This window comes from Terrapene carolina, unplaced genomic scaffold (assembly GCF_002925995.2).
Source record: "Terrapene carolina triunguis isolate 2854851 unplaced genomic scaffold, T_m_triunguis-2.0 Scaffold629, whole genome shotgun sequence".
NCBI classification, from domain to species: domain Eukaryota; kingdom Metazoa; phylum Chordata; order Testudines; family Emydidae; genus Terrapene; species Terrapene triunguis.
This window is the reverse complement of record NW_020664980.1, coordinates 5,410,765-5,423,152: the sequence shown is the minus strand read 5'-3', so window position 1 is coordinate 5,423,152 and position 12,388 is coordinate 5,410,765. Positions and strand designations below refer to the sequence as shown.

The 12,388-nt window shown below is 42.2% G+C and overlaps 1 protein-coding gene across 2 annotated transcripts; it reads right to left on the bottom strand.

Annotated features, from left to right (window-relative positions):
- Window positions 1-1,832: 1,832 nt before the first annotated feature.
- IRF1 (interferon regulatory factor 1) lies at window positions 1,833-11,413 on the bottom strand. Of its 2 annotated transcripts, none has more exons than XM_024213337.2 (10): window positions 11,338-11,413; window positions 8,129-8,220; window positions 7,055-7,154; window positions 6,694-6,870; window positions 6,173-6,222; window positions 5,916-6,051; window positions 5,562-5,684; window positions 4,562-4,605; window positions 3,627-3,756; window positions 1,833-3,021 (listed from the first exon to the last, which is right to left on the bottom strand). In XM_024213337.2, the coding sequence occupies exons 2-10, from the start codon at window positions 8,213-8,215 to the stop codon at window positions 2,915-2,917; spliced, it is 954 nt and encodes a 317-aa protein (XP_024069105.1). In that variant the 5' UTR covers window positions 8,216-8,220; window positions 11,338-11,413; the 3' UTR covers window positions 1,833-2,914. The 2 variants fall into 2 exon arrangements, with proteins under 2 accessions (XP_024069105.1, XP_024069107.1); XM_024213339.1 differs by lacking the exon at window positions 11,338-11,413 and adding an exon at window positions 10,519-10,558.
- Window positions 11,414-12,388: the final 975 nt, after the last annotated feature.

Genomic DNA, 12,388 nt, shown 5'->3' with positions numbered 1-12,388 from the left:
TCTGCATCTGAGCAAAACCCTTCACATGGATCAACTGATTCCACCTAACTACTGAACATCCATTCAAATTCTTACCTTTACTACTGGGCACCAGCAAGCACAGAGGCTGATCGCCATAATGGGTTAACAGCAATATCCCCTCCGGCAGCTACACCACAAGCAATGCCAGGATGATGGGGAAAGCCTTTTGCAACATTTTTGATACTTAGCTGGGGGAAAGGTGCTTTTCTCCACTGCCCACAGTTGTCTGCCACTTTGAGTTGCATAAAAGTTAATGTATGGGTTGGTGATAATGAAATAATCTTCTTTCCCACTTCATTCCCTGTGCTTCCAGATGCCATCAATCTTGCACAAATATGCTAGTTTTCAGTAAACCCCTAATTTTTATGGCCTCACTTTTATTTCTCTATTTTCCTCTGTATCCCCATTAGTGGTGAGTTACATGACCCACTTTTGACCATTGGGGTACACTTCCCCATGTTGCTTTACATTCTGTTTCACGCCCAATAAGGGCCTGAGCCAAACTCCACTGAAGTCAATAGGAATCTTTCCATTGACCTCAGTAGGCTTTGGATCAGGCCCTGAGTGTTTAGATCTTGGTCTTTCTTAGCCTGAACTTCCTATCCTGGTGTTTCTTTAAGGGCTTGATGCTGCAGTATTTTTTTTTTTTTTAAGCAAAACTTCCCATTTGAGTCCAAAAGGATCTTGCCTGAGTAAGCAAGGAATGAAGCATCAAGTCTTAGCAAGGGAGTAATTTCTCTAAATGTTCTGATATTTGTTCAGCATTTTCCATGACCTTAGTCCCACTGCATATCAAGGCCAGTTGCCATGGGATAGAAGCATTATTTACTGGTTGTGTCTGTGTGTGCATCCTTGCCAACTGTCTTCTGACTTCTCCAATCTCTTTTCTCACTTCAGGCTAAGGGTGTTATTCCTCAAACATGTCACTGACCCCAGAGACTGATCTGACCCAGCGTCTTCCTCAGCTGGAGCTTGAATTTGCATTGTCCCAAACTTGGCTGCACCCCCGTGCTGTAAGCAATAGTACCACACACCATGTTGTAAGCAGTATCGGATTTCAGTGTCTCTAACTCAGGCCACGTGTGCTGCCCCATCCGCCCCTTCTCTCCACCCGCCCCAGAAGGAGTGTTTTCTAATGCAGCATAGCGCTTACTGCAATCCAGCATGTGGAAAAACAAAACCAAGTACAAAGTTACGCTTCTTTTTTGCAGCTAAATGTCTATTTGCTTTTCTGCTTCAAGTAGTCTAGCCTGTCCAGCTATATCTACAGTCAGGACACTTCTAAAAATGTCTCATCTTCACTGATACCAGCTTGACTCCACTGGAATTAGCAATATTGGGAGCCAGAGCACAGACAGGCCACTGGTGCTTTTAAGTACCATGCCCTCTAGTGCTGCTCAGAGCAGGTCTAAATGGCATAGTACTTAAAGCATCAGTGACAGCAAGTGGCCCACCTAAAAAAGGGTTTCTCAATGTTGCTAATCCTGGTAAAGATAAGCCACTGGTTCCAATGATGGGGAATTTTTAAAAATGTCTCCAACGCAGACCAGGCCTATGGCTCCGAGTTGACTCTCGTTGAAAGTGATGGAAGGAATCCCATTTAAGTCAATGAGTGTTCTGTTGGGTACCAAATAGGATCACAACAGACCCCATATTTAAACATGGTGACACTAGGAGTATTTCTGCCAGCAATCTGACTCTCAGGAAATGCCCAAACAACCCAGAATACATTTTCTCATTAGCTTTCAAATAAATCAAATACATTTCATATATAAAACACTTTTATTAAAACAAATGTACAACACTTTTTATATACACAACTATGTACAGGAAAATGCTCAGTTACAATTAGTGATTTGATGTATTTCCAGACACTTAGGCATAAATCAAAAAGACCTCCCTCCTTTTTGTACTTTGTACTGCTCTGCATAGGCTTATATCTTTTGGTTCTCTAAAGATCTTCTCTACACAGTTCATTGGGTATATACTGTACGTGGTAGTCTATGTTCTCTATTGCAGTGAAGAGCATTACATTGGCTGCCATAAAAGGCACTGTATAAATAAAGTGTTATGCCCATCAGTGCAAAAAAGTATGCGTCCCAAAGTGTGGTAATTCTTTCATAATTATTAAATGGAAAATTGGTATATGTCATGCATAATGACAACAGAATAGAATGTCCTATGAGCAGATCTTCTGAATAACTGTAATATGTAGAAGCAAAGCATGTAGCTGATTTTCACATTTTCTTGGCCTAAACATATTTACAAACATGAGGAATTTGATTTGTCGGTCAAATGTTTGCTGGAACGATCAAAGGAAAGAGGGTCAATTAGTGCAATTTTTGTTGAATCCAAAAATCTGTAATGATTGTCATCAAGCTCAGAAGTACTTCACCAGGTATGCATCAACCAGAGCTAACAAGAATAGGCAAATTTGCCCTGTGTGCCCTAAGCACTGGATTGGTAAAGGAGAGTAAATGAAACTGTAGATGATCTCCTCCAAAAGCCGTGCTTTTAAGTTATAATATAAAAGACATGAGAGAGAAATGGGGATCCTAGCCCAGCTTCTACTGACCCACAGCACCTGTCACTTGTATCCCAACAAAAAGGTCAGAACCCCATTTCACATTAATGTAGGAACAGCTTCACATCGGAAGCAATTTTAAGTTTTAGAGGACAATGGCTTGACAACTTCAATGCACACAGTTCTGCTAAGAAGGGTTTTTAATAATGGAGTTTCGATGGCTCAATCTCTTCAGTCCCAGAAGCTAAACGGAAAGTACAGGTTCTTTCTTCTCACACAGTCAGTAACAAACAATGCCTCCCACTCTGTTCACTTCCATGAGGAACAGGAGAAGTAAAGCAGTTCACAGTCTGAGGAAGCAAGAGAGGTTTACAAGCTACATGGAATGGCTTGTATACCAGTAGATCGAACTGTGTCCAGCCAAGAGAATTCTAGACTGCTTTTCAGATCAGTACAAAATCTGAACTCTATTTCCCCTAAAAAAAAAAAATAGAAATGAAAAGAAATGTACCATGTGCGGCAGCAGCAGCAAAATAGTTACTGTATACTAATAATACTATAGTGAAATGTAAACGTTATTCAAATGATCTCTGACTAAAATTGAATATATCAGCAAGATTTTTATCTTAAAAATGCTTTAAATTTGCTGAAATCCTTATTACAACTTCCATTTTTTTTAAACGTTCTCACTGGTGCTACAGCTAGGTAACTTTAACTCTGGAAACTGACACAGATTAAAAGTAATCTGTAAGGCTAAAATGGAAATTGAATTAAGCACACATTTCTGTGCTGAATTCCCACTAATAAGGCCAAGGCTGCATATAAATATAACTTTTAAACACAAATCTGTGGTACATTTTCTAGTACAAATTGTCTTTTAAAAAAATCCCCAACAAACTCCTTCAATTTGAAATTAATGGCCAGAAATCTAAAATAAAGCACAGTAATGCATGAACTGCTCTATTCTTTTTGGGTTTTCACCTGACTTAAAGCCATTTTGCATAAAGAGCTTAATCTGCTTCTCCCGCTGCCTCTGGTTGTATTCTAAGTAACTCTGCTTCAGAAATTAAGGGATTTGTACCTGAGGTTGTATCTATTTCAGAATCTTGCTCCTTGTAGCTGAAGTTGCTGCAGATGTTTTGTGTGCCGGGCTCATTGGTAAGATATCCTTTCCCACCGACACTGGTTGCATGCCAGTCTTGTTCAAACAGCTGTAAGAGACAAAGGGGAAGGTTTGAAATGTGTGGGCCTTACAATGTTTAAGAGAACAAATCAAACCTCATTGGACAAACAGATCAGCAACAATAATATTTCCTACATAGGGCTGATGATGCCAGCTGGCATTGCAGTTAAATCTAAGGGCAGATTTCATCATGATGTAGATAACTAACTATGAATACACATCATAAAACCACCTCACAATTTGCTGGGATTGTCAGTTTTCACTGGACTAGCATAAGTACTGCAGATCAGTACTGAGGACCCCTGTAGGGAAGCTTGCACTAAGCCTATCCACACTATGCATACTGCTAATAGCCCCTCGCTTTCATAAATGCTAAACTCACTTCCCTCCTTGCTCATCTATGTAAAATTCCTATTAATTTAAGTAGGGATCAAGCTAATGCAGAACACATGCCAAGAGAACACCCCAAGAAGGAAGGTGCTTATAAATGTGTTACGTGCCTAGACGTATAGCTAAATCGATTTAAATGCACCACGTTAGTTGGGGGTATAGAAGAGATTCCTTCTAGAGTGTAAATGTCTTCTCAGTCTCTGATCCATCACTCAGCTTTTCAGTGTGTGTCTCTAAAATGGTACATGTGCTCTCAAAGTGACAGAAGAATATTAAGTATTTCCACCTGTGTGTGTTCTCCATATCCTAGCTGTACATAGGATTTTTATTTACAAGTTCTCAGTGCACCTAACTCTGTTTATATGTTTTGTTTTCTCCTCCTCCCTTGATACAAATAGCAACTGATTCAATATTATTCTGAAAAGAAGAGATCATCTTTTTACCTTGTAAAGTTGCTCTTTCATTTCTTCTGCATCATCATCTGTTACTGTTAGGTTTTATAAAGACATAGGGAAAAGAAAAAAACATGTTTCCGTTAACTCGGTGTCCTCATTGGCAAAAATCACAGATCAGCTTCCCTGCTTTTCCATTCCGTTATCACCAGAGACTACTTCACGTTTTCTAGTGACATAATAGCACTAAAACATCTTATAAGCCACAGATTCAGGGTCATTTCTGCCACCTCTATGGGTAACAGGAAGCCCTAGGAATTTCTGCAGGCTACAGAGGTCACCACTCTAGGAAACTCTGAGCCCCTTGTGTACCCCTCCTCCTGCAGTGACATGACATGGTTTTTGGGGGTAGATCACATCAGAGGAGTGGACAGTTGATCCACAACTAGATGCTTCCAACACTCTCAAGCTTCCCCTGTCCTCTTATAAACCCAGTTACTGTTAGAGGTCATGAACTTCAGTGACAATTGTAGGCTGGTTGTGCATCTGCTGTACACCCTCCCAGCAGGTTGGGGGAAGAACTCTTTCCCCCTGGAACTCTCAAGTACAAAGCACTGTGCAACAATGCATCAAGATCAGAGATCTCTTCCTTACCCCTGAGGGTGACACTTTTATACCTGGAAGTGAGGAGTCTGAGACATGTAATATCCCAGCACAGTTCAGGCAGCTAATGAAAATATTTTTCATCCAAACCTTCAGTCCTTGTGCATGCAAAACTGCCAATGACTTCAGCAGGCGTTTTGCACATATAAGAGCTGCAACATAAGGCCCCTCAACTTTAACAAACAAAAGCTTTTTGTTTTTGTAATAAATTTGACTACAGATGAGTAGATCCCATTAACCCTGGAACGCATGCTAGATCTTGCCATTTGTACTTGAAGGGCCTATTGCTTTTTCTGGACCCCATGCAGCTGCATGTCCCCCTGAAACCAGCAGTGGTAGGATTATTTCCATCTGGCTGACCTGAGGTTTAAACCAATAAAATACCAACCTTCAGAAGATGAAGCCAAAGGTGACACTTGAAGCTGGTAAAGGTCATTTGTGCTGTCAGCCATTGCTATTTCCATTGGACTCCTCCAATCTGTCAGTGCGTTCATATCACACGGTGAGAGATCTGTGGAATGCATAGAAAGGAAGAGTTAGAATTTTTAGGAAATGCAAAGGCTTTCTGATTCAGAATAGCCTCCAATCCCTCACCGTCCATTGCACATTGCATATATCTCATTATATAGATGCCCAGGAAAAGCCACTGTTTCCTCTGCTTATAATGCTGAGATCTCATATACTGGAGTTTGGTAAGTGCAGCACATTCTGCTAAGTTTGAAGAACTAAAATTGAATCTCACCTAGGGTGATGGAGGCGTTCTCAATCTCCACTTCCTGTTCTGCATAGCTGTGAACTGTATAACCACTGTGGTCATCTGGTAGACTGCTGCTGTTCAGTGCTTCTACTGCCTCATCCATCCTCTGGTCTTCATATGACTATAAAGACATATGCATTGAATGAAAGATCTATTAGACCAAGATGTGATCTATTTGTTCCCATATGTCAAAACTTCAAAGAAAACCTCTGATTCCTTTAGCTGCTAGGGTTAATACATACCTTTCTCTTACTCCTGTTTTTTGACTCTCTAGATGACTTTGACTTCCTTTCTGTGAAAGCAAAAACAAGGTGACAGTGAGAAAAAGCTGCAGCCACTTCTGATGGCTCCAATCTTACATGACCGCAATTGCTCTGTGTAGTGTAGCTTTGCGCTGCAAGGGCATGATCATACTCTGGGAGTTTTGCCATTCATTTCAGTGACAGCAGTGACTGCTGTATTCTTCCCACCCCTGAGGGGAGTGCACTTCTGTGCCTGATGAAGTGATCCCGTTACGGGTATTGTGAGAATGAATTAATTTTCAAAAAATTGCCATGAGATCTTGGGATGAAAGGAGCTACACATCCGAAGTAATATTTAGCAATAGTAATAATACTGCCTATTCACAGCAATACTTTACTTCTATCAAGGAATTTATACTGTACCTAATCACAAGCAGAACAGGAAACGTAAACAGACTATTAACTGCACTAATGGTCCCCTTAAGGCAAATTATGTTGAGGATAGGCCGTAATACACCTACCTTTTTTCTGAAGCTTTGTTAAGGGTGGTAGCATCCTGTAAACCCGGACTGCGCTGCAGCCTTTGTTGATACTTTTGTCCTTCACTTCCTCAATATCAGGCAGTGAATTCATGGCACAGCGGAAATTTGCCTTCCAAGTTTTGGGGTCCGGCTCTTTCTCGCCTACCTTGTATCTCCCTATAAATAAGAGATGGTGCGTAAGTATTCAGAGATTCTGCAGAGACCGTTCCCAAAAGAACTAATTTGTGTTCCATTCTTCATTCATATAAGGCAGTCAATACAGTCACATGGGATGGAGATTAGGGCAGAATTAGGCTCTACCTGTTTATGTGACAGACAGAATTTTAAAACCAGCACGTACCAGTATGAATGGCCCAGCTTCGGAAAAGGCAGGCATCTTTATCTATATCCCAGCCATGTTTAGCTGCATGTTTCCATGGGATCTGGAACATCATCTTATCCTGTAGTTAAACAATGCAGTTTTGAATACAGGGAATATAACATACACCCATTCGTGACTAAATATGGACTTAATCCAAGATAACTCAGCCACACCAAGGGAACTCTGCATTAAGGCTGCCACCAGATTCCTTATGTAGCATTCACTTAGTACCATCTATGTTCTACATCCCATGTAACGTTCCCCAGGGGTTCTGAGTTTCAGAGAGCTGTATAACAAGATATAATAGATATGAGGGACACTGCCAGCCTCATCTCAGAACTACCTTGGTCTGTTGGTTTGTCTCTGATCCTTATGTTTATCATAAAATTCTTAGGTGTCTTTCTCTGTCTGCACAGAATCTTTTTAAAAATTAACAATAAGGACCTATGCACACCATAAGAAAAATATTTCTTACAGTGCAACATTAATGTAGCTCAGATAGCTCCTTTCATACGCACTTCAAGACACTTTACAGTTTAAAATATTCAGTGAGCAAAAAATCCTGAATCAATTAGGATAAACCTAAATAATCTTATTGTGGGTGAGTTTCATATGGTTGTAATTCTCAGTGAAGTGATGGGAATACAGTATTGAAGTCAATGGTTCAGATGCTCAGTATCTCTCAAGATTTGGCCTAAAGTCCCATTCAGTGGTTGAGACTGTAACACTGATTCCTTAACTGAGATAAATGACTTGACTCAAGTTAGAGGCAGACCTCAGATGTTCTTGGCTCCCAATGTTATGGTCTGACTGCTCTCATTTTTTTTCCCCTTCCTAGTACGTCCCCCAATAAAAGTCAGGTCTACTCCATTTATCATGATCAATTACAGCTACTGTTTTCTGAAAACAAAAAATGCTGTTTTATGTAGTGTGTATAAACTCTTTCCATTTTCTTTTAATCTATTGATGTGACCTTGATTTTTATATAACATCAGCTAAGAATACAAGGATGAGGATGATTAAAGATACAAAAGTAATGACAAAGAAACCCACCTTGTTGATCCACACCAATCCTGGTATTTGATTGGAATTAATCTGCAACTCCAGCCAAGGCCTCATGCGCATTCTTGTTACTGGCATGTTGTCTGTGAAAGGAAAATAATAAATATAGGTAAGCAAAAGAGTAAATATTCTGGTATGCTGGTCATTTTGTAATGACATCCTTCGCTGCTTACTCTTAACACTACTACTCATGGGCAGTATGCTTTCAACAAAACCCAAACTTGGTCCAGAATCAATAAACAATTTCTCTTCCAACATCTTGGCAGTTTCTGAATGGCAATTTTTGTTCTAATTTGGCTACATTATCCCTCAAATAGAGAAGTAAAATTATAGAATTTGGGAAACTGGATGGCTGTGGAGGTTGGTACTGGGATGCAGAGCTCTTCCCACCCACGATACCATTCAGAACTCAGCCCTGTAGTGAGAGAGAAGTATTACTGTCAGGTGCAGTTTGGTGGCTTACGTGAAAAGAGTTTGGTCTCAGACCTTTACCCAGTGAGCAAAATTGCCACATCTCATGAGCCACCAACACCTCTGGTACTCTGCATCCCAGGCTTGGTGCAGAAGGCAAGAAGTCAAAGATTCATGGACTCTGAACTCTCTCTTTGCACCCACAATGTTAGTCACTCCCGGTTGTGGCCAAGGCACACTGGCAGGGCAGTGTGAACTGCTAAGTTCTGTGTTGAACTTAGGCTGACCAGATAGCAAGTGTGAAAAATCGGAACAGGGGGTGGGGGGTAATAGGCACCTATATAAGCAAAAGCCCCAAATATCGGGACTGTCCCTATAAAATCGAGACATCTGGTCACCCTAGTTGAACTTGTCCTGTGCCATACCAAAGGATGGATGTCAGTCTCCAGGGCTATCACGCCCGTGCGGCTCATGAACACTAAATTTTAAAAAATTCTTAAAATCTTTATAAGTGACTGAGGGGGCGTGTGTGTGTGTGAAGCGTGAGTGTTAGGCTCCAGAGGAATTATAGACTAGCAAAAAAATTCTTTCTGAGGGAGTGTCTTTGTTACTTGTCTTTTCGTTGCAACTTATTTCAGTGCCAAGTTTCCCCTATCATTAATGTTTACCTTTTTTAAAAAAAACTGTGCAGTAGATTAGTCTATAAATGTTGCACTCTGCTACAAAGTTTTCCTTGCACTAAGACCTACTGGCATAAATATATTTCTTGCCTTGTTTTTTATATGGAAATATCAGCATTTCCAAAACAACAGAATTCAGCGTTTTACAAATAATAGGCCTTCCTCGACAGCTTCAGTGGGCTGGCAGTAGGGTTCGGCTTACATAACCCAACCCCCCTTTATAATGGGAGAGGAGATCAATTACTTTCTCCAAGTTAACATGCAGCTTTTCTACTGGGCTCCTTCTCTTTTCCTGTAACACATTCCTGCCTGTATGGCCTCCATGTGGACATTAGCATTTAGCTTTGGTGCTAGGATAGGCTTAAAGAAGGGCTGCAAAACTGAACTCAAAGAATGATGCTTGGAGTCCTATTGTAAAAGACAGTTAATTAGACAATTTCAAGCTAGTAGTGGTTCTTGACTTTGACTAAAAAAGCCTCAATTGACATTATTTTCAGCTTTATGTAGCTCCTTCATACTTAATGACAAGTATATAAACTGAAACAGGAATGCAATGTTTGTGACTGAGAATAGCATTACTAAACACTGACAAGCATTCCTGAACAGCAAATTATATTTATGAGGTAGTGTGTCTGATAATAGCATCCAGAGGCCCCAATCACAATCAGGCCCTGTGCACACATATACAGAAAGGCATGGGTCCTGCCACTGTATGCTTACTGTTCCTCATGGATGTATTGACACAACAGATTATGCTAGCATGAAGAAATGTTCTGCAACGATTTTGATTCCTAAGCAGCCAATACACTAGGGTTTCTGACTTCCACTCTCACTACCTCACCCTGTTGGGCAAATTCTAATACAGAATGTTATACTTTTCTCCAAGACCCTTATGTTGCTCAGATTCAGGTGGGTGACTTAAGCACGCATGCGTTCAGCATTTCCTTGCACTGTTAGGTGTAAAGTTAGAGTTTTGCCATTAATTTTGCACAGTTTGTGAGAGTTCATTTTACTCACTATTGCTTTTGTGAGACTAAAACGATGCCATCGACTGTGCTAGCTCCAAAATTTTTGTTGTGATTTTTTTGTTTAAAGTTGTATTGATATGCATATTTATACAATATATATTTCCAAAGTACAAAATACTTTTCAAAATACATCCCGTGATCTTATATTTCTCTAGCTAATAAGTATACACCTGAATTTCACATACTTAAATGTTAATTTGCAACATGGCTCATCTGAACAAATAATCCTCAAATTCACAAAATCATAAAATACAGCAATCACCTCCTTTGTGGTCAGTTCTGCAAATGCCTGAAGATTTGACTCTTTATTGGTTGGTCCCACCGATCTTTCCCCATAAACCTTGACTATTTTCAGCTTTTCCCAACCTCATCTGCATTCAAATGCTTTAATTCTCTCTGTTGCCTATGAACGCTGCTCTCCGGTGTTGAAGCCAAAAGCATGACTTTATTTTCAGCCTTTACTTCCTGTGTATCAGCGAGCAGCAACAGCACCCTTTGTTGTCACACAGTTGCTCGTATTTGTCTTACTCTCTTCCCCCACCATCACCTCAGAGAGCAATCGGATGCCCAAGCACAGAATTAGAGGTGCTACTTACTGTGTCTTTGCATTACACATAATTGTACATACAAGTTAAAACAACAACAAGCCCTTTCCTCCCTCACAAGATAAAGTCTGTCACCAGAATGTGACTGAACCTCTAACGTGCACAGCAGCTTAAGTTTCTGCACATTCACTAAACTCCTCGTTTACCAGTTCAGAAGTTGATTTGCAGGGCTAAGGCCATTTATTGCATCCTACTTGCCGTGCAAACTTCCTGCGACTGGTCTTTGCTCTCTGTCCCCTGGCTCACACGACTAAATACTCATTGCATCCCTTGTCTTGCCAAGCCTCCGTACACACGCTGCTTGCCTATTAGTTCCTTGTTGGCCTCCCTGGTTACAGGACCGAATGCTGTTTGCTAAGAGTCCTGCAAAGTCCTGCAACTCCAGTTCCGAAGCTGTCCTGCACCGAGTGCTCTTGGCAGGAGGCGGAAGCAGACCTCTGGCTCGGCGGCTGCTAGCTGCACCAGGCGTGACCCACCTTGTTCTCCGGTCCCCAGTGCACAGCCTTGCAACGGTGCCCAGTGAGCCGGCAGATCCGCCTCCGGGGAACGAGCCGCGACTTCTGCAGGCTGCGAAGCGCGGTGGTCTCGGTATATCCTTACACTAGTCGGGATTCCCCACTTGCCTAGATGAACGTCTCGTGCCGACCAATCAGCATTCGCCCAGAGGCCGGGCTATGCTCCGCCCTCGCTCATTGGCTGGCGGGCGAGCATCATTTCGGGGAAATCAGGCTGTTGTAGCACTAGCGGCTGAAGGGGAAGTACGGCTCCCCCTCCCCCCCCCCGTCTCCCTGCTGCTCCCTGGGTGTGGGAGCGGAGGGATGGGGTGAGGGGGAGAAGTGAGAGGCTCCTTGGGAGCCCTCTGAAACTGCCTCCCCACCCACCGTGCACCCACCAGTGTCACAGGAGCAGGTGACCCCTGGGGCCTGTCCCATTGCAGCTGGGTCCCAGCCCCCGCTCCATCCCTGGGGGGCAGACTGGTCTGGGTCCCACTGTCCCAGTTTCTCTAACTGGTCAGATCTATCCCTGTACTTCCGAGGGGCTTGAATCCAACTATGGATCTGGGAGCTGTGTCCCGCTGTCAGTTCTGGGCCCCTTTGGCGTGGTCTTTGGGGCAGGGATCTTGTCTCTTGCGCACCTTTATGCAGTGCCAGGTGTGCTGGCATTACTAGTGATACTCGGTGCTCTGGGTGCCGTCCATCTGAGGATCTCCAAGCACTACATGAACACTAATGAACTAAGCCTCATAACCTGTGTGTGTGTGGCAGGTATTATGTCCATTTTACAGAGAGAGAAATCAAGGCATAAAAGGTTAGATGACTTGTGCAAGGTCAGAGAGGCGCAGCTGGAAATCAAGAGAACTTGGCTCCTAGTCCCATGCCCAGACCACTAGACCAGCTCCCTCTGCATAAAATCTTGCATGCTAATAATTACCTTTCATTCTAACGGCTCCTAAAGTGCTTAACAGACCGACTAGGATGCTACACACAAAGATTGTTGAATCCACCCCTGAAATATGGCAGTGGGGGT